Here is a 22,745-nt window from a genome sequence, read left to right as displayed (position 1 = left end):
GAAGCTCAGAGAGATTAAGGAAATTTTCCAAGAAACTGAGATGGTTAGTAGCTGAGCTAGAATTTAAAACCAGCTCTGCCTGACCCCAGCCAATGCCCATGTTCCTTGCATGACACCACTTTGCCCATATACTAATATAATGTGTGATCCTAGTATGGTTAGAACAAGAAGTACTACATTTGCAGGATTATTAGGGAGATTAAGGTGATAAAACAAACTAAAATACATGCTGAAAAAAATACTGTAACTCTTTAGTTATTAAATTGAGAATAAATTTTTAGTAAAAAATTTTAAAACTAGTTATGCTATAGATACTATTCTCATTACTGTCGTCAACACTGAAGTAAGCACTGTAGAATTACAAAACACATGAATCTTGCTTTTAGAGAGAACACTGCAAATTAAAGTGGAACCCCATCCCTATTTCAGTAGTTAAAAATAAAATTACTCTCAAAGTCCCATTAAATCACATAGGTAAGTATATTTATTAAAATGTGTGTGTGTGTGTATAAATAGAACAGAAGGAATCAAGAGAACTTCTTACTAGTTCCTGCCCTTTCAAATAGATTTAGAAAACAACAACATTCTCAGATATGCAAGAAAAGATGAGAGATGCTTAATACTGGACACCTATACAGCATATATTAATACAGTGTACTATCAACCATCTTCACCCCTACAGATAAAGATACTGTGCTTCTGACAAAGAAATGTTTCCCCAAGTTTTCCTGTCATGTCTTACATATTCAGCAAAGTTAGTATCAGTAAAATGTTTGGTAGACAGTGGACAACTTACTCCCTGAATGTGGTCACTGGCTCTTTTTGTAAAAAAAAAAAAAAAAAAAGACCAGCAAATGTAGGGCCCATTAATAAACGTAGCCTAAAAGCAAAACCAGAATTGAAGTTTCAGGTTATCTTTCCTGTGTATCTTGCCCCACAACTGAAAATATCGAATTAGCTCAAAATGAAAAGTACTATGCACATTTGTCGTAAGTCCTCATACGTGACCTGATAACATGCGACAGCTTCTTTACATTAGAATCGTCAATACCTCTACGACTCTGGTTCTTTTCCCAACAATGGCCAAGGTGTTCATCTCTGTGTCTTCGGATAACGCCCACAAAGGTAATGACACTTTTGACCCTGTCAATTCACTCAGGGTTGCATCTACCTAGCTACAATTGCCCCCGCCCCCACTTCTCTTTTTACCTCCGTGAACAACCCCCGCTAATCCCCCATGGAACCACACAAACCGCCTACTGAAGAAGCGTTCTCCACCTGACCCATCTTCTGCATTAAACATTCATTCCGTCTCAGCTCATCCCGTCGATTTGCTCTTTCGTAAATCGCAAGACAAAGCTAGGACAAAGCTGCAAATTCAGGAAACCCGCAGAAAGAGAAAGAAAAAACAGAGGGAAGGGGGTGGTGGGCGGCGCGGGGTCTGCCTGTCAACTGGCTTCAGGGCGCTGGGAAAGGAGTGGGGCGGGCGCGTAGGACCGTCCTCCCGAGCAACGCCAACTCCCACCACAGCTCCCTCCCCTCACCTCGATCTCGCGGATGTTGTTGGAGGTGACAAAGATGCCAATGCCAATGGGAATGAAGATGAGGCCGATGATGAAGAAAATAGGTAGCACCGTGCCAGCCGTAAGGATGGGCTGCCAAGCTGGCAGCCGTTGCTGTTTGAAGGCCGTGTTATCCGGTCTCCGAGTCTTCGCGGTGCCCCCCGGAGCACAAGGGGGCCCACCGTCCACTTCATCCTTCGCGTTATAGTTCATCGCCATCGATCCCCGGGGCACCGCTCCGCCACTTGCAGGTGGACCACCCAGGGGGCCCGCCGGCTGACCCTGACAGGAACCGCTCGAGCTCCGCTGCCGCCGCCGCCGCCACCAGGGCCACCGCCACAGCCGCCTCCGCTGTGGAGCGGAAGAGGCGGGACACTCTTCCGCCAAAGGCCGCGGACAGGAAGCGTAAGTCGGCTGGAGACGCCAGAGGGAGGGAGAGAGGGAGGAGGGAGAAGAAGGAGGGACAAGGGGAGGGGAAAGGGGAGGAGGATAGAAGGGGGAAGGAAAAGGCGGACGCACCCTGATCATCTGTCCTGTGACGGACTCAGCCACCCGAGCGCGAAGCTACATTGGCGCATGCGCGGCCCTAGAGCTAGGGGATTCCGAGCCTGCGCTGTAGGCGTATCTTTGCTCTGTTGGCCGTGGCTTTAGTTAGCACACACCTGCCTGCTACTCTGGTTATAGTGGCGACTGCAGGTCTGGATTGCCAGACAGGTTTTTCTTTTTACCTCGAGGGTTTCTCTGAAGGGAGTCGGAGCATTTAAAAGGCGGCCTCAAGGGGGATTGAGTCGGGGGAGAATTAGCAGTATTTGCTTAGGTTGTAAAACCGCGAGTTTAATTAAATAAATCGCTATTCAAGGTGCAATTATAAACTTGGAACACAGGTGCGTAACATGTACCCCTTTTGTCCTAAAGTCAAGAATCAATAATGTGACTTAGCCCTATTATCTTGCCTCTAATTAAGCGATTCTCACTTATTTTTTCTCTATTGCTGATTCTCACGTTACTTTTCCCCTTTTCTATGTCCACCTTTCTCTTTTGCGCATTGATATAGGAAGTGTTTTGTAATAGGCTGTAGCTTTTTCTCTTACTGTTGTAAAAACCAGGACATATAGCATTACTACAAAATAAGATACCCCGTAAACACTTTAAAAGTGCCAGATATTTAATGACCCAAGGAAATACTCGTGATGTAAAAGGTGACTAAGTCAGGATATTAGAGTAGTGTAGCGACTGTAGAAGTATAATATAGAGCGGAACTAAAAAGTGAATAATGGTAACTCTGTTGACCGGATGGAGGAATTTTTTTTTTCCTGTTTCTTTGCACTTTTCTGTATTTTCCAAAATTTCTATAATAGGCGTATGTTATTTGTAAAATTTAAACAATTATATACAATCCACATTATACTGACATCTTTGAAGTCTAGGCCAGAGAGTAAGTCGCATCATTTGAAAATAAATTACTTTTAGGCTTAGTCTGCAGTAATGCCTTAAATAAGTTAAACTGAGGAAAGAGAAAATAAGGAGTGCTTGGTCCTCATAATTTACAGTTAGGCCGGGCACCGTGGGTCACGCCTGTAATCCCAACACTTTGGAAGGCCGAGGCGGGTGGATCACCTGAGGTCAGGAGTTCGAGACTAGCCTGGCCAACATGATGAAAGCCCGTCTTTACTAAAAATACAAAATTAGCCGAGTGTGGTGGCCGGGCCTGTAATCCCAGCTACTCGGGAGGCTGAGGCAGGAGAATCACTTGAACCCGGGAGGCGAAGGTTGCAGTGAGCCCGAGATCCCCCGTTGCACTCCAGCCTGGTCAACAAGAGTGAAACTCCATCTCAAAAAAAAAAAAAAAATTTACAGTTAAATTTTTTTCAAAATGACCACAAGTCTAAAAAATGTGAGCCAATCACATACTTACTAGGCAGAGTTTAGAGTGATACAATACTTGTTGCCCTCTAATAACCGACTTGCTTGGGTTTGCTCTTACATGACATTCATGCTCAAATTCTTAGCACTGCTGACATACTTAGGTCTATATTTTGTTTTGATCTGTTAAGTTTACCTTCAACCCCAGGCTCAAATAGGAAACAATCTATCACAGTTAATGGAGAAGTCATGGAATCCTTTTATTTTGCTAAGTTCTGTTAGTAAAAATGTATGCCAAAATATGGGCATATTGCAAAAGTACATATAAGGCAGGTTTTTCCTCCCCATTTCTGCCTATATCATCATGCCCACTAAATTTGATCATTTTTTAATATTTTGCTATTCCAGCACTCTGTATAAATGGTCATTTTACCTTCATTTTTTGGTTTTGTTCTAGTGAGCTGAGTGATTGTGATGTATTTATCTGCTTCCTTTTTCTTTATTTTTGTTTGTTCATAGGAAAATGAGTTAATCCCTTGTCTCTTTTTTTATTAGAAATTCCATTTTGACTGAAACATTTATAGAACTGAAACCTCCTGAGATTCTTCTCTAAAACTTAACATTTTCAGATGAGGTCCAGATGGATGAAATTGCTTTTCCAGATGTCTTGATATCCCTCCATTTCATTTTCTACTACTGTATTCTGCCACCACAATATGCATCTTTACCCAGCTGAAACATTTTTTTCAGCTCTACATTATTATCTCAGGGGACTCACAATTTTGTGATTTTCTTGGTCACATTATTTTATGATAGTCCTTACTAGGTGGTTTTTCATTTAATCTGCTGAAGTAGGAATTTTCAAAAAGCATCATTCAGCATTTCTAGGGCAACAGAAGAGAATAGTTCTCACAATGGTTTACCATTTACACATTTTCAAACTGATTGCTAGGAGCGACTGGTGTGTGTTTGTGTGTATGTATGTTGATACATTTAGATTACACTTACATTGTTCAAATGATTGTTCATGTGCTGATTCTTGGTAAAAGTGGAATTTGTATGGCTAAATGACATTTACTAATGCTATCAGATTAACATTCTAAGTATGCAGTCAATGCACGAGCCCCAATACAAAAGTGAATCCAAAATGATAGAACAGATGCAAGCCCAACAATCTGAAAAGGTGGATATATTTAGCCTTTGGATGGGAAGTTTTATACAATTTTCATTTTTTAGTTCAATTGCTGTGTTGTGCCACTGAATTCAGTAACCAGAAACATCTAAGAAAAAAATACAGAAGAGTAACTATTGGGTATCTCTGGGAACAAGGAAGAGGAAACTGCAGCTGGTCTTTTCACTGCCTAACCAAAGTAGATTTGCCACACAAATATGATTGTTGGGTTCCTTTTATGTTTGGTGCTACTGTAGCTCTCTAGCTTCTAACCATATTCAACCATTTCATTCACATCTGTAACAAGGATATTTTAAAAAGTTGAAGAGGGCCGAGAAATGTGTCATAGTTTTTACCATCATGAGTTTCAGAGAAAGTTCTTAGTGACTGAAAATGGTTTGAATTATTTTCAGTGGCTGGGTCATATTTTTGCAGGAACAACAACAACAAAAATATCTTTTCCTTTTCAGTTGACCATGGCAGCTTCGTGGAACTGCAAAATGTTCATTTTTAATTATCTCAGAGGACTTTTAGGAGAAAGAGTAATGTAGAAATTGTATAATAAACTTCATTTCCTGTATTTATTGCATCAGATATTGATTCAAACTGGGTTTTAAAAATTACTTTTTAAAATTGACCTTTTCCTGATTTTTATGTAGTGTACTTATGGAATACTTTCAGTTAGATATTTAAGAAACTCCCTTTGTTCTCACACTGAGAGATTGACTGATTAGCCTGAGGTCATTGGTGTTGTGATAGAAAATTTTGCAAGTTCTTGAATAGCCAGTCAGTAATCAGAAATACAGTCAAACGAGATATTTTAACGGTGAGTGTCATTAGAGGAAAGAGCAATTACACCAAAATACTTTAGTAGACAGCCTAATAACTTTGTTTTGGATGGAAATAAGGCTTCATTTCTCATAATTCCATACTTTTTGATTTTGGTTTTTTGTTTTCTTGAGGCACTGTCTTACTCTATCACCCAGGTGGGACTGCAGTGGCTCACTGCAACCTCCACCTCCCAGGCTCAAGCGATTCTCCAACCTCAGCCCGCCAAGTACCTGGGACCACAGGTGTGTGGCACCACAGCCAACTAATTTTTTGTATTTTTGGTAGAGACATGGTTTTGCCATGTTGCCCAAGCTGGTCTCGAACTCCTGAGCTCAGGCGCTCTACCCGCCTTGGCTTCCCAAAGTGCTGGGATTACAGGCGTGCCCAGCCGATTACATACTTTAAATTAAAGAATGTAATTCTCACAAGACTTCAGACTTCATGACTTCCACTGCATAGAATCTCTCAGTTGATTACATCCCCATGGCACCTATTTTTTCATTAGGTGCCATCAATTATAGATAAGGTCTTTTTTTCAAATATGATGTTGCCATCTCTAGGTTAACAGCCAACTGATATCTGTTACATGTATAGCAGTTAATTTCTTTAAAAAGGGGAACAGAGGAGGAAAGAGGCTTAGTTTACGCCAAGAGAATCGTCAAGAGATACAGCAAAGTAGATATTTTTAAAATGTTAATTCTTTTTTTTTTTTTTTTGAGACAGAGTCTTGCTCTGTCACCCAGGTTGGAGTACAATGGCACGATCTCGGCTCATTGCTACCTCCGCCTCCTGGGTTCAAGCAATTCTCCTGCCTCAGCCTCCCGAGTAGCTGGGATTACAGGTGCCCACTACCATGCCCAGCTAATTTTTGTATTTTTAGTAGAGACGGGGTTTCTCTATGTTGTCCAGGCTGCTCTTGAACCCCTGACCTCAGGTGATCCGCCTACCTCAGCCTTCCAAAGTGCTGGAATTACAGGCGTGAGCCACCACACCCAGCCTAAAAACGTTAATTCTTTATAATTATATGTTTGGATCATTTTTAGACTTGATTTAAATTTATACTTTTCTATTTTTCCAAGTTTTAGAAAGCCAGCGTGAGAGGGATTTCATTTCATCATGATTTTTTTTTTTAAACACTTGAGTCACTTGAGTCATTAAAATAAGTCCAACATATTCATGAAGTATCTTCACAAAATGGACTTAAATGTGAAAGTCGGCTTTTGTTGAGCCTCAGAAATCAAACATTGGGCCAGGCCTGGTGGCTCACGCCAGTAATCCATCCCAACATTTTGGGAGGCTGAGGCAGGCAGATCACGAGGTCAGGAGATCGAGACCATCCTGGCCAAAATGGTGAAACCCCGTCTCTACTAAAAATACAAAAAAATTAGCCAGGTGTGGTGGCGGGCACCTGTAGTCCCAGCTACTCAGGAAGCTGAGGCAGGAGAATCGCTTGAACCCAGGAGACGGAGGTTGCAGTGAGCCGAGATCGCGCCACTCCACTCCAGCCTGCACTCAAAAAAAAGGAGGGAGGGAGGAAGGAAGGGGAAAGGATATTTTGTCAGCACTAAATATTTATGACAACAAAGGCAGGCAGGCAGGCAGGCAGGATATTTTGTCAATAGCACTGAATATTTGTGACAACAAAGGCAAAGACCAAGGGTTTCCCTCTGACCAGCACACCATGAGGCACAAGATAGGTTCAACAGACTGTTTCACAACATCATTTGTATTGTCACTGAATCTTCTGGGAGGAGAAATCTGCACTCGGTGTCTTTGCTTCCTTAACCCAGTCACTCAGCAACCCACTGCTCCCTGACTTCATACCTCACCTCCAGTGAAACTGCTTTGCTAGCTAATCCCCACTCATCCTTCAAGATTCAGGTCAGTAGCCAATTTGAGGAATACTTCTTTGACCCCTTTGATGGAGTTAAGAGCTGCTTTCAGAGCTCAAGGTAATGTATATATGACGTCTGTCCTTGCACTTACTGTGTAGTATTGAAAAATATCTGTTTACATCTGTCTTTGTTACTAGATATAAATGAGTTCCTCAAGGTCAGAGACTGTTTTTATGCATTTCTATATCTCCAACACCTGGCAAAGTGCCTAGGCCGTAAAAGGTACTTGATAAATCTTGTTGAACTGACCTGACCTACTCTGAATGAACCCACATTTTAGTGGGAGAGACAACTTGCTGACAACTGAAATATTATATAATGAAGTCAGTGCCACACAAGATGTGTGTTCAAGGGGTTATAGGAGCATTGAGGAGGTACCACATGTTGTCCCCCTTACAATGTCAAAAACTGTGAGGAAATTGGAAATAAGGTCAGAGTTACATTGTGGTTCTCCACGTAGGAGAATAGAGAAAAGAGAGCCTTATGCTAATATTACATGTACTATAAATACTAAGCAACACTGTGTACTCTAGGTGATCATGTTCTTTTCCTGAAGCAGGATCTCAGCAGATTATGGTGACCATGCAAACAGACATCTCTGGTGCCCTCCATTTCTGGGAGATAATCTGTTTGGTGTCCCACCACCTGCTTATGTCAATGCTCCACGTGGGCACCAATACATGCCCCTTTGTGAAGCAAAAATGAGCGCATTTCTCTCAATAAAGCAGTATAAACCATCTTGAGGCCTGATAAAACTCTTGTCTTTTCAAAGGCATACCTTCCCTTAGAATCAGTGATTACTGAAGGTCTTTTCTTATGTAATCCAGATGATCTGCCTCTGAAACCTTCCATGGGCACAGAAATTTCTGCAAGGAAAGCATCAGCAGCCAGAATAATTTGGTGAGGCAGATTTGGCACAGAATACCCTGACTGAGGTATTGCTCCCAAAGGAGCAATTCTCTGGGGTTAGGAGTCAGTCATTAGGTGCCTACAAAACACCCTGTTATTTTGACTAAACCTGCCTTGCTATCAAGGAGAAAAAAGAACTGTGCACTGAAAACCAGAACGGCCAAAAAAGAATGCGGCTGTGGTCATGGAAAAGGTCCTTGAATAACAGGGAAAGGGAGACAGGGCAGTTGAAGGAAGGATAGGAAAAGGCTACTTCCCAGCAGGAATTAATAAACTAATGTTTTTATTATTTAATAAGAGAAACCCATTCCCTTGTTTCAAATAAGGCAAAGATAAGTTAGGATTGGATGTAGCTATAGATCACTATTTCTGGCACAGGCTGATAAAAATAAAGGAGGTCAGAACACAACCCCACTCTCACCCATATCCCACTTTGCAAAAACCATGACCCAACTGCCTCTGTAGATACTGGACTGTGGACTGCAGGCGAAGCCTCAGGAGCCTTTGCTCTACTGAGTGATCTACCTTTAGATTGACAGCAGCAGCTGAGGAGTAACATCTGAATGTTGATTGACAATGCAGTTTGTGGGAATAAAGCAGGGAGGGAAACCCTTTAACCAGTTTCCATTTCTTGGTGTCTTGAAGTGTTCATCTTACTAAAGAATCAAACCGTGGTATAATCCAGAGGAAGAGCATCCCTCATCCTGGCAGCCCTGCTATACCACATCTGCTTATCCATAGTGAAAGAAACCATATTTTTAAGAAAATATGAAATACAGAGATGAAAACTGTTTTAGAGCAAATGATCTTAAATAAAAAGAAGGTTGCGTACTCATTTTAAATGATTTTAATTTTCTGAATATTATGTTCCAACTCAAGATATTGCACAATGCTTTAATATTACACTTGTTATTTTTCTCACACTAGTGAGATTTTGATAAACATAATTGACTTTGGAAGTAACAGAGAATGTTTTCATTGGTTAAATAATTTCAATGACCTGTGAGGAACTGAAAGCAAGCTATTACATTCATATAAAAGATAAGTATATATCCATAAATTCACTTGGATTCAATGAAAAATAAACTCATGTACTTGATAAAACTTAAAGGAAACAAAATTTTTAATGGTGCAAAAATAGAATGTATTTCTTAAAGTTTTCAGTGTACTTTTGCTTTTGAAAACCCTTAGACCTAAAAGAATTCTAAGAATATCAGGCCACATTATAAACCCCTTATTTGTAGAAGCAAACAGTTGATAATTTTAAAACAAAATCTAGATTAAATAAATATAGTTCTTCATTATTAAAATAACAAAATCTATGATGGTAAGGTAAAATTTCCCTAAATAATATAAACAAAAAAGGACACCAGAAAATAAATGTATCATGTTATGGCATCTTTAAACATTTCTGTTCAAATGTATGGATCTACAGCATTTTCCCTAGGTAACACACACAGTTGTTATCACATTATTATGGAATAAATGCTGAAAAATTAAGAAAAAAATACTAATGGTCACTAGGCCAAAGTCAATTCCAAAAAACTCTCAATTTTTATAAACTTTTATTATAGTGATTTTTATTGTATTACAACAATTTTTTTCTTTTTTTGCTTTGCTTTGTGATTCATATTTTTAGCAGAGGCATAGCACTGGAGATAAAGAAGAGGAAATATGCCTCAGGTGCCAGTTGTGTTTTTTTAACTACCATTTTGCACTTTTGCTATTTTTAGACTTGTTGCTTATCAGATTCGTGAACACACCCTACTTTTGCTTTTTTTTTTTTTTTTTTTTTTTTTTAATTCATTTCCAGGAAAACTCAACCACAGCATTAGGAGAAAAGGCAAAAACTTTACATTGCCTGATACACCATTTTTTCTTGCTCTGCCACTGATTTTTAGTAGCTGTGTATTACTGAAGTAGTGTTATTGTCTCTATTAATGCTTAGAGATTACACACCATAAATTTTTTTATGGTCATCCTAAGATACAATGAATTCTTCACATTTTGTGAAAATCATAGGCATCTGACAGCTGGTGTATTTATCTACTATCTTCACCAAACTCGAATATTTTATAAATTACTTGAGAAAAGCTCTCTACCAAAGATATCCTCATGAAACACTCTCTTATCAGAAAGAAAAGGGTAAAATTACGGATTACTTCTTGAACTAGAAACACTGATTATGATTATATTTCAGAAAACAGTTACAATTATTTCATTAAAAATGATTCTCATTTAGATTGATGATTGGAGACTTATTTACAAGGAAAGATAGAGAAATTGTATGAGCCTAGGATTGTGCCAGGATTGCATGTGAGGGCAGTTTTTTCAAATGGATATGCATGTTGAGATGTGACTATTTATGATCTTATTTTCTTATTCATTAGATAAGGAGATGATCAGTGTTTTCTGGGTTTTTTTGTTGTTGTTAATTTTGCATATTCTCTTATTTCAAAATTAATCTAATTAATTTTATTTGTGTGTCGCCCAGATTGCTTTTGGGTTTAAACAGAGGACTTAATCATAGCATGGACAGAAAAAGCTCAGCATCTATCTAAATGACTCTAATTGCACCATCATCCTCATTGTTCTTGTAAGTTCCAAGTTCATTATAAATCCAGGGAGGAAAAAACCCTTCAAATCCAAATATACATACATTTCTTATAGTATTTTAATTTAAATCAAGAAGTATTTAAAATCTTATCCTCTAACATTTTCACTATTAGTATAATAAAATTCCCACAAGTTGAGAAAGTTATTTGCTTCAAATACAAATCTAATATATCAGAATAATTTTGCCATCAGAGGTACAAACATTGGCAAATAGGATACTTAACTGTGAGTCAAAAAATATAACAGTCTAACTAAAACACTTTTCTAATTGAAAATGTCATTACAGTCAACATTTTCAGAAAACAAAACCCAGTAACAATTCTAAAAATCTTCACACATACACACTCCAGTTTTCTTAGTAACCAAAATTCTGGAAGATTATGTGATGTTTTCACAATCATTCAAGCTAGGGCAAGCCTACTGTAACATTTCTTTTACTTTTAAAAATTAAACATAATTTTAACATGTCATATAATTTACATGTTGAAAATGATTTGCCAATTTCCCAAGGTGTACCTTAAAACCTTCCAGGGTTAGATAGGGGAGGAAATCCAGCATTAATTTTTCTATTCCAGAGACTCAGTTTGGATGCCCGTGTGTGGGCTTCTGAAGCTGAGCACAACCTGTGGACTAGAGAAATGGGCCAGCAGTCCTCCTTGTGTGGCTTTTAGTTATCCTTGTGACACTCGGAAGCATGCTGTCTTTAATTTCAGTAAAGTTACATGATAAATGATTTCCACATTCAGAAACTGATGTGTCAACTCTAATTTATCTTTAAAGTTATCTTTAAAGACCTTAATAAAAACATGTCCATATTAACAGTCTTTTTTAAAAAAAAAAAAGTATATTACCAGGGTTTCAAGTTGGGACTTTAGATGCACATTTTCACATAAACCTAAATTCAACAGTAGCTCTGACATTGAGATTTCAGTAATGCATGTTGTGCTTTTTATCTTCAAAGAATATATTCTCATTGGCCGGGCGCGGTGGCTCAAGCCTGTAATCCCAGCACTTTGGGAGGCCGAGACGGGCGGATCACGAGATCAGGAGATCGAGACCATCCTGGCTAATACGGTGAAACCCCGTCTCTACTAAAAAATACAAAAAACTAGCCGGGCGAGGTGGCAGGCGCCTGTAGTCCCAGCTACTCGGGAGGCTGAGGCAGGAGAATGGCCGGAACCCGGGAGGCGGAGCTTGCAGTGAGCTGAGATCCGGCCACTGCACTCCAGCCTGGGCGACAGAGGAGACTCCGTCTCAAAAAAAAAAAAAAAAAAAAGAATATATTCTCTAACCTACCTGTAGTTATGAAAGTCTTTCAGAATCAAGGGGAAAAAAGTTATCGATCCTGAGATTTCTTGTACTACTTTTTCTTTCTGGATTTTGGGGTTTTTGTGTGTGTGTGTGTATGGGTTTGTCTTTGTTTTGAGAGTCTCACTCTGCCACCCAGGCTGGAGTGCAGTGACACAATCATGGCTCACTGCAGCTTCCATCTCCTGGGCTCAAGTGATCCTCCCACCTCAGCCTCCCAAATAGCTAGGACTACAGGCAGGAGCAACCAGGCCCAGCTACCTTTTTTTTTTTTTTTTTTTTAAGTAACTCTCACTGTGTTGCCCAGGCTGATCCTGAACTCCTGGGCTTAAGTGATTCTCCCGCCTTGGCCTCCCAAAGTGCTGGGATTACAGGCATGACCCACCATGCCCAGTCTTATTTTTTAAAAAGATACTGACATTTTAGGTCTGTTTTTATATTCAAGTTTTGGTTGGATTAGATTGTGAGAACTAGCTTTATTTCACAGTCCTTATTATAAGTCGTATACATACAAGTAAATAATTCAATCAGAAGTGTAATTGAACTGTCAGTCGAAGCTGTTCTTATTACCCTCACTGGTTAAACTGGTACATCTCCTTTTATGAATTTGTTCTATATAAAAATCAATTCATCCAAGGTTTTTGGCCCAGAACACCAGAAAGAGCAACTATAGAAACTGATTTTTAGTATTTAAAATTAAGCTTTTAAGTCAGAGCATTATTTGTTAGTATTGAACCATGATCAGAACCATAGCATTGTACAAGCAATAGTAAAACCTCTTCCAGAATCTCCTGCTTCTAAGTTTTACCTCTTGAATTTACCTCAGGAAATATAGTTGTACTTTCTTTTTTTCAGAATTAACAAATTGATAAAAAGAAAATAATTATAGGTTACTATTTTGAATGCAACAATACCAACACTTTGAAGAACTGACAGTGTATTCTGTAGATATATGTGCCAGAGACTATGAAAAAGGGAAACACTTTAGGAAAAAAATTACATTACAAAATGTATTATAAAAAATAAGTTATACATCATGTGCCCATAGACCTGAAAGCTTTGCAAAAAGAAATTTCTTTTGGCACATAGATTGAATTGCTTTCTTGCTACATATTTTCATACTATCAGCAAGGCCATTTTCAGCTTTCACATTATATCCTTAAAAAAAAAAATCACTGGAAGTAGTAAAATATTTCCAGTAGTGATCAGTAGCATGGAGGACCTTAGTCATGAATGAGGGCTGTCCATTCAATAGGGATTCAGAGGTCATACACACACCCAGTATGTGCTTGGTTTACCATTTCATCTGGAGTTCATTCGTAACTGGTGAATGATGATGCTTTCTATAAAGAGAAAAAAGACATGGCATTTTCAATTAAACTGAAACTGAGAATCAAGCTATATCATTTCACTAAAAGATCATAAATGTTAAATAACAAAACCAACAAAAACTGGTACATGAGGCTAATAGACGCTCCTGCATTACTGTTCTTGGGCAATGTCTTTATATTGGCATATGTACTTTACCTCGAAATTTCTTAAAGCCCTTTAGAAACTACGTCTAATGTTCTGACAATAGTAGATCAGTTTTAATCAAGGTAAGAACTGAAAACAAAGATAGTAATTACTATATACAAACCCCATAATGAGAAACCAGACTATTTCCTAGAAGTAACTAATCTTCCAGCCAAACTTTCTGTTCTTAACAATGTTTATAGCCCTTCAATTTCTTTGTGTGTGTGTGTGTGTGTGTGTGTGTGTGTGTGTGTGGATTAGAGTTTTAATAAGGAGATATTATTTCTAAGAAGTCAATAAATATAGGTGACTTACTTTTGTCTCTGACTGCTTCTTTTTTGCATAACTATATGTTTATTATTATTATTATTATTATTATTATTTTTGAGATTGAGTCTCGCTCTGTCACCCAGGCTGGAGTGCAGTGGCGCAGTCTCGGTTCGCTGCAAGCTCTGCCTCCCAGGTTCACACCATTCTCCTGCCTCAGCCTCCCGAGTAGCTGGGACTACAGGCGTCCGCTACCATGCCCAGCTAATTTTTTGTATTAGAGTAGAGACGGGGTTTCACCGTGTTAGTCAGGATGGTCTTAATCTCCTGACTTCGTGATCTGCCTGCCTCGCCCCCCCTATATGTTTTAAAATATAAATTTATTCTTATAAAAATAAATTTAAACTAGATTGAGATAGTAATTACAATAGTCCAGCACATTATGGATAATTAATATTTATATTCAGCTGGTTTTTCTTTTATAGTAACCTTTATGCCTTCATGAACATGTATCAGTATGACTCACTTCATTCATTTTTTTAGGCTGTATACAGTGCTAGGTAGGCATGGAACTACATGTATGACCAAATGAGACAGATTCCCAACATCACTGAGATTATACACAGCAGAGGAAAGAAAATTTTCAAACCTCAAATAGTTTCTTCACCTGAAAATTTTACTGTTAATACCTCCTTGTCAACATATGGTATATGTTGTGAGTACAGAAACTTATGTCAGGGTTTATCAATAACATGAAGAAATTTCTACCTATTATTTTCACATTAATCTCAAGTATCTAGTATTTAAGTTTTATTTTTACTTATGTAGTTAGTATATAAGTAAGCATTAATTAAATCATATTATGCCATAGACTTACAGGTTCATAGTAATTACACACAGTGCATGATTATCTGCCAAAAAGAAAATGTTTTCTTAATTTGGTGTCGTTAACTTTACCTCATGATGACCAATAGGTGGAGCTATTTCCATTTTGTCCCTCAGCCTTTTGGCTTGAATTTGAGGTAGATAAGAAAGCCAAGTAAGATGAAATATAGAATGTCTTATATACCTAAGAATATTTAGCTATGAAGGTTTTCTGAAGCTCTTAAGACATATATACTATATTGTACTATGCCAGAAGCCCTAATAAACCGTCTCATTTTTTTCATTGAAAAAATGTTCCAGCTTCAACCTCTTTAAATGCCTAAAAACATATCAAAATCTTCAGGCAAAAAAATTTAAATACTAATTAAATAACATGTAGTTAAAAATTAGCATCCAAAATAAAAATGATGTTTCTCACTACTTTAAAAAAAAAAAAAAAAAAAAAAAAAAAGTTCTGCAGTAGATTCCAAATAGTAAAAAGACCCAGGTCTCAAATCTCCCTGGTAAAATTAAAGTATCTCCAATTTCCTTCCCTTAAGAAAGCATAGATAAAGAGTGAAATCAGAATTGTTCTTATTGTGGATGTAATTCAGAAATCTTTTGCCTTTGCTTTCACGGTACAAAATAAGGGAATTAGAGAGCATCTCAAAAATCCCTTTAAGGGTTAACATTTTGTATTACTACAATACCTTCTTTCTCCTTCAGTGTGCAGCAGTGGAAATTTACAAAATACTAGGATTAAGGCAATTTAGAGTTGTCTTGTCTTAATCCTAGCATTTTGCACAACTTAGTTGCCTTGTCTTTTTTTTTTTTTTTTTTTTGAGACGGAGTCTCCTCTGTCGCCCAGGCTGGAGTGCAGTGGCGCGATCTCGGCTCACTGCAAGCTCCGCCTCCCAGGTTCACGCCATTCTCCTGCCTCAGCCTCCTGAGTAGCTGGGACTACAGGCGCCCGCCACCGCGCCCGGCTAATTTTTTGTATTTTTAGTAGAGACGGGGTTTCACCGTGGTCTCGATCTCCTGACCTTGTGATCCGCCCGCCTCGGCCTCCCAAAGTGCTGGGATTACAGGCGTGAGCCACCGTGCCCGGCTAGTTGCCTTGTCTTAATCCTAGCGTTTCGAAATCTCCATCATAGTAATAAGGGTCCGTACACAGAAGAAACAATGTCTTGGTGGACCAAAACATTTAATTACTGTATTTAAATTAGCAAACTCATAATCCTTGCATGCTATGTATGCTAATGCTATTAATCAGATTGTGTTATTAAATCAAATGTCTCAGAAATATTTGATAATGCTAAATAAGAGTTTATCTTATATAAATTGTACTTTAATAAAAGGTGGTATTTAATATTTATGTACATAAACTTTATTTAAACGAATACAATTAAGCCCCAAATTATGTTGTTTATATGGAGATATACTTCATTTTATTTCTAGAGATAGTGAAATAAAATCTATATGATATTGGCTGTATTAATTGAAACTTATTAAACAGATTTACTAAATCTATAGTTGCTTATTAGCTATGTTTTCCCCAAGTCTCAACTGAACTTACTCAAATAAGAATCACCCAGCCAATACACAAAATTGTGAGAAATTTTTAAAATGTTGCTTTAAAGCCGGGCTTGGTGGCTCACGCCTGTAATCCCAGCACTTTGGGATGATGAAGCAGGTGGATCACTTGAGGTCAGGAGTTCAAGACCAGTCTGGCCAACATGGTGAAACCCCATCTCTACTAAAAATACAAGAAATTAGTTGGGCACGGTGGCATGCACCTGTAATCCCAGTTACTCTGGAGGCTGAGGCGGGAGAACAGCTTGAATCCAGGAGGCAGAAGTTGCAGTGAGCCGAGATGGCACCACTGCACTCCAGCCTAGGGGACAGAGCGAGACTCAGTCTCAAAAAAAAATATTGCTTTCAGCCATTACATTTTGAAGTAACTCATTATACAGTAAAATTGTCTGAGGTACATGCAGTCCATGTTGCCAGCAAAAAAAAAAATTAAATACATTTTTAAAAATTAGTGCTTTGGGGATTAATGCCATTCTTTATGTAAAAAAAAGAGACACTTGATTTCCCAAGTCTCTTCCTGTCTTTTTATATATAGTACAATAAAATAATGTTGTAAATCTTATGAAGTTACAGATTCAATGAGCAAATTTTATTCCATCTCCTACTGTCTTCATTTCATCCCAGAACAAGATTCAAATATAGGTCATTTGGGGCCTCTAAAATAACCTCAGTAAAATCAGGTATATTTTTCATAACTTTTCTTCTTACAGATCATAATTTTGCACAAGTATCATAATTTTACTTCTTACAGATACCACTTTTCTGACAACAGTGATTTGGAGAGCACTTTATAGGCAGATTGGAACCAAAGACCATAGGTATTTACCACCTCTGTCAGCAAACTCAAAATAACAAAGCACTTAAATTTGGGGCCCTCTGATATGAAGATGTTTAGTAACATAATTTCCTTTTTTTCCTAATTGAAAGTTTAAAAAACTCTAAATTTCAATGAACATATACATATGAGACACTGAGTTTTTATATATTTTTGACATTAGTGGCTTATAAAGCGTACTTAGAGACAATTTCCCCTATATGTTTCTCTCTAGTGTTACCTTGATGTTTTTTCTTTAAGAAAACTTCAGGTGACACATTAAATACATTATTTGTTATTATGACATTATTGTGAAATGGTATAGTTTTTATTAAGTCTTTTAGTACACTAGCTATTGGATAACTTCCTGGAAAGGAAGTTCAACATGTTATCAATTCCTAATTACACTTGATTTCTGAGCTTACTAAATATTTATCCTCCTTGGGTGGTATCCCAAAACTACTAGCCAGTCATATGACTTGAGATCCAAAGCTGTATGCATGAGAGAGGATTTGGGGAGGCATGTGGGGGAGAATGTCTCCTGAGTGCAGAGTGAGGCAACCTCACAACAAATTAGAATTCTGTTTCCTCCCAGGAGGTCTCCTTGGCTGTAGAGTGGGAAAGATGTACTCCCTAAAAAACCAATACCTCCCTCCCAAGTAATTCATGTTTATACACTGCCAAACACTGCAAAGGAACACTTGAGCTCTAAATTAAAAACAAACAAACAAAACATTCTTCTCTAGCAAATAAGGCCACATCACTTTAATAACTAGCCTCTAAGCTCACATACTAAAGACAAAACATACCAGAAATTCAACTTATAACAAGATGTTACATCAGCAAAGGAGGACTGCTTTATCCATAGGAAGCTGTACACCAAGTTACAGAACAAAAACATGTCCTCTTGGATTTTGCATCAGTTTGCCTATATATAGCCTGCTTCCCATGTTCTGTGGCCCCCTACCCACCAGGGGCTCTGCCTAGAGGTACCAGGTTAGGGCTTGCTATTCTTCCCCTCCCCCGACCAACTACCAAACATCAGCTTTGAACCTACTGGCCTCAGAACAACTTGTCCAGTGCAAAAATGCCCTACATTCTATATACCGTTCAGAAGTACTTAGATATGATTTACTTTTAAGTTTCTCATTTTCATAAACTGCTTCAGGGTTCAATCCTGTTATTATCACATTCAGAAATTAATCAGAGTTCTGTTAAAACATCTGTTTTAAATAGGAAGTTCAAGAAACTTCCTCTCTTGATTTGGACTTGTATTCCTCTTTTGGATTCAGATCAGCTAATTAAAAATACTTCCGCTAATAGGTTCTGTCATTTGCTCTAGGAAACTTTTGAACCAGATGATACAAACTCTCTTGGGAGTTCTCAACCACCTAATAGTTTATTTGCTTCCTTCCAGCAGATTTCCCACTCTACCATCAGCCCAAATTATCCCCTTACCTCCCCAGGATGCAGAAGTCACCAATAATCACAGTCATAACTGATAAATTCTTTTTTGGCAAGCTAATTTCTTATCTCCAGCATAGATTGCTGTTTTACAGATACAAGCAAATTTGAATTAGTTCCCATATGTAACGTTAACTATAAATAAAAACTAAGTAATGGAAAAATAGGAAAGTATTTGAGCAAAGCATGCTGAGGTTCTACTTTTTTTTTTTTTTTTTTTTTACCAAAAACACCTTTATTCTTGTCTTCAAAGAAGAAGCTCTTTTCTTCTTTTTCCAGGATAATCATGATTAACTTAGAAAAATGGGTACACACCTTCAAAGCACTTCCCTTTAACGGGAAACTTAGCTTTATGGGATTTAAACATTAGAAGGTGGGGGAAAAAATTCCATTTTCTTGTCATTAAGAGACAAAACAGAATCTAGCATAAGTCAAGGAAACTCATTCACACTTCAGGTCCTTCTCCTCCAGGAACCAGCATTGTTATATTATTTCCATTTAGCAAAATCTGGTCTAATTTAGTAATCCTTCTTCCTTATGGTGTGATTTCAAACTCAGTGACATCTTCCAGTACCATATTGACAAAGTCATCAAATCCTAGAAGAGTACCAACAATTTCCTTATCACTCTTCATCACAATGTGAATTCTTGATCCTATACATTTGTCCATAAGCTCTAATGGCAGCAGCTGTGATGGGTTGGTAGTAGCGTTAGCCGCCGTGGCTACGCCGGAAGTGGGTTCTACTCTTTTAAACACAGATGGTAAATACCTAGGTTATTCTAAGTCTATGGCTAGTCACAGAATAGCATGCAAAATAACATTATGTGTGAAAACTGAGGTCACTGCACTTTTTAAATGAGGACAACAATATTCAAAATATTATTATAAGAACTTTTTCACATAGTTTCTATATAAATATCTTAGTAGCTAAAAATCATTTAGCAGTATTATTTTGACCCAGTGAGTATGAGTGTTTCAATCTATGTATGCATGTACACTTTACTCACTTGAAGTAGTTTCATCATATGAAATAATGAATAACGTACTAGGAGAAACTGAAAGAACTGATTTTTTGGTCCTGGTCTTATCATTAATAAGATGGTTAGACATCTGTATGCCTCAGGGCTTTTTTAAAAGGGTTTGTTGCTGTTTGCCTTCTTTAGTAATAGATAATTATCCTCTTGATCTCTAAGGTCTACTTCAGTTCTAACCAGTTCTGTGATTTTGCATATATGTAGCATTAGCAGAAGTAGAGAGGCCAAAAGTACTTTTACCAGATAAGTAATTAATCATTAGATCTTAGGAAAAGCATTGTAGCAGGATCTTGTAAGGTGCTTGCTAAACAATAGTGAAGCATATTATATTACGACTCTAAGGGAGAATGCCAGAATCATAAAAAATTATAGCTCCATGCTAAATCATAGGCCAAGGTAGGGTGATATGCCAAAGGTTACACAACCTTTTGGTGGTAGAAAAGAGTGTGGCTCCAGTCTCATGGTTTTCAGTTCTCTCAGGTATCGAGTCCATTTTTCAGCAGCCCTTCTTCTCTGGATATTCACCCTAATATCTATCCTAAATCTAAATCCTGCTTTTTGGTGGTGTTTGGTCCTTTAAAATGAGAGCCTCTAATCCTATTTTGAGGGTCCTTCATGAACTTGAAGAGCATGAGACAAACCCCTGAAACCTCCTCGTTCTTGAAGTGCCTTTGTGTTCAGCTGGGGGAGTCGGAAAGGGTGAGGAAAGGGCCATTTGTAACTCATGCATGTACTGTGTGTTTATACTTCACAGAAAGCTCTCAGGCCCCTTTCTTCGCAGACATGGTGGCTTCTGAGGTGAGAACTCCCCAGTCCAGGACTCCTGGCTGTTTTGCATCCATCACCTGCTGTTGTGCCTTTGGAGGGAAATAGAAGTAACTTTCACCACCCAAAAATGACAGTACCTGGACTTCCTGTAATTCTGCCACCTCATTACCTGCATGTTCTCACACAGGACTTGTTAGCTGCTTCCATGTCATTCTCACTGGTTTGTGTTGCAAAGAGAGGAATCAGAAATAGCTCTTGCTTGCCCAACTTTCTGCCATTTTTCAGCTGCTAGTTTTGTTTATCTACAGTGAGTGCCAAGCTTTCTACAGCAGTGGACAGGCCTTTAAACCCCAGGATAGATTCTGAAATAATTGTTTATCTTCCTAGAAGAGGTAATGTTCGTAAAATAGTCTTTGAACAGAGAAGGACACATCTGCCAAAAGAAAAATAGGAGAAAGGGCAATTCAGGGAGAAGGAACAAACTGAGCAAGTCAAGGAAGGGTGGCATGGCCTGACAGTCAAGCAATTATTTAAGCCTGGAGTGTGGGGGTCCTGCCAAGGGAAGGGAAAGGTGCTCAGAAGAATGGAGAAGTAGAGCCCAGTCACAGAGTGCCTCAAGTACATAGCATTGTATTCTGTGAGTAATGAGGAACTTTTGGGGGGTTTTCAAATAGAGATGATTATGATATGATATGATTTGATATGATATGATATGATCAACTTGCACTTTGGAAAACTGCAAGAATGAAAAATGAATCCTAGAGTTTTGAGACTGGAGATTACAAGACCAATTAGGTGGGTATCAGAGTAACCCAGATGAAAAGTAGTTAAAACCCTCAATTTAGGCCATGGTAGGGGAAATGGAGAGGAGGAATCAGCTGCTAGAGATGTTAGTGAATAAGCAGGACTTGCTGAATGAGGGCAGAAGGAGAAGGAGAAGCATAGATGGCTACCAGGTTTCTAGCTTGAGAGACTGAATGGGTCAGGATATCCCTGTTGAGATGGAGAATAATAAGAGAAGGAGAAGATTTGGAGGAAGACGGGGCAGTATTGAAAATGGTTTTTGGACAAGCTGATTTGGAAATACACACTATAAAGATGGATACACAGTTGGTGATAGAAGTTTGGGAGTCATCAGCATCTGGGTGTAGATGAAATAACCAGAGCCAGCTTGTAGAGCAAGAACATGGCTTTTGATAGAGATGTGGGAAACATCAATCCTTATTGTGTATATATAAAATAAGGAGCCAACAAGGGAAACTGAAGCAGAGCAAAGAGGTGAAAAAAGCAGCAAAGCAAATTAGATATCTTGGTCATTGAGGGAAAAGAGCACAGCCTAACTCTGCCTTGCCCTTACTAGAGACCAGAGTTTTATTTTCTGGAAAAACTGACCTAAGAAGTTCTGGACCCAGACACAAGAATGGGCAGCAGACTGATTGCAGGGGAGTAAAAAGTTTATACCTTGAGCTGTGAGATTCTCATCTTACCTCCCCTAACCTGTTCCCAGAATTCAGATAGTCTGCCCCAGAAAGGTTACTGGAGGACTTTTCCCTTTAAAAACTATTAGAAGATGTAAAGAGGAAGAGAGAGAAAGCGAGAGAGTGAGAGAGAGAGAGGGTAGATAGATGACTGATAGAGAGAGAGATATATTAGATAGATGATAGATTAGACAGATGATAGGCAGATCGATAGATCAATAGATAAAAGAAGTTGAATATAAGCAATCAGGGAAACAGATAACTCAACATAGGCAAAAGGGCAACAACTGTGCAGCAGGCCTAGAAAACAACCAGTCCAGACTGAATATGGAAGCAGAAGGCTGAATAGGAAGGCTTCCAGGGAAAAATATGAAACTGCTGTGTTTAAGTGTTTGGAAAAATTACTGATAGGTGTTTGGCAAGTCTAATGGAGCATTTGAAAACATATATATATACATACATGGAAAACCAAGCAGATGAAAAATTAAAACAATTATTCTTTTGAAGGGGGAAATGTGGTAAGAGGAAGAGAGCAAAATCATAGTATACTACTTGGCTCAGCAGATAGTAATATTTATTTTTATTTATTTATTTTGAGACAGGGTCTTACTTTGTCACCCAAGTTGGAGTGCAGTGGCACTATCTCTCACTGCAACCTCTGCCTCTCAAGCTCAAGCAATCCTCGGCTTCCCGAGTAGCTGAGATTAAAGGGACACACCAACATGCCTGGCTAACTTTTTGTATTTTTGAGGCTGCAGTCTAAGTTTTGCCATGTCATCCAGGCTGGTCCGA

General features: G+C 38.4%; 2 protein-coding genes and 1 pseudogene across 7 annotated transcripts in view; all 3 read right to left on the bottom strand.

The window, feature by feature from the left end:
- The window catches only part of TMEM30A (transmembrane protein 30A), a 32,850-nt gene extending 30,728 nt beyond the window's left edge, over positions 1-2,122 (bottom strand). The window contains exon 1 of the mRNA XM_005552524.4: positions 1,545-2,122. Within this exon, the coding sequence (XP_005552581.2) occupies positions 1,545-2,090 (546 nt within the window). The 5' untranslated portion in view covers positions 2,091-2,122. The remainder of the gene's footprint in view (positions 1-1,544) is intronic.
- Positions 2,123-12,233: 10,111 nt separating this feature from the next.
- Positions 12,234-22,745, bottom strand: part of FILIP1 (filamin A interacting protein 1) — a 311,264-nt gene continuing 300,752 nt past the window's right edge. For 5 of the 6 annotated variants that reach the window (XM_005552528.5, XM_015449172.4, XM_015449174.4 and 2 more), the window contains one exon: positions 12,615-13,498. Coding sequence is in view for 4 of the 6 variants with exons in the window: in XM_015449172.4 (XP_015304658.2) it covers positions 13,458-13,498 (41 nt within the window). In the remaining 2 variants the exon portion in view is untranslated. Of the gene's footprint in view, positions 13,499-22,745 lie in introns of all 6 variants that reach the window. The other variant, XM_074037618.1, reaches the window with a different exon arrangement.
- LOC141410096 (U6 snRNA-associated Sm-like protein LSm5 pseudogene) lies at positions 18,935-19,450 on the bottom strand (annotated as a pseudogene).

This window comes from Macaca fascicularis, chromosome 4, assembly GCF_037993035.2.
Source record: "Macaca fascicularis isolate 582-1 chromosome 4, T2T-MFA8v1.1".
Lineage (NCBI taxonomy): Eukaryota > Metazoa > Chordata > Mammalia > Primates > Cercopithecidae > Macaca > Macaca fascicularis.
Note: the sequence above shows the minus strand (reverse complement) of the source record. Positions and strands in the feature narration are given on the sequence as shown.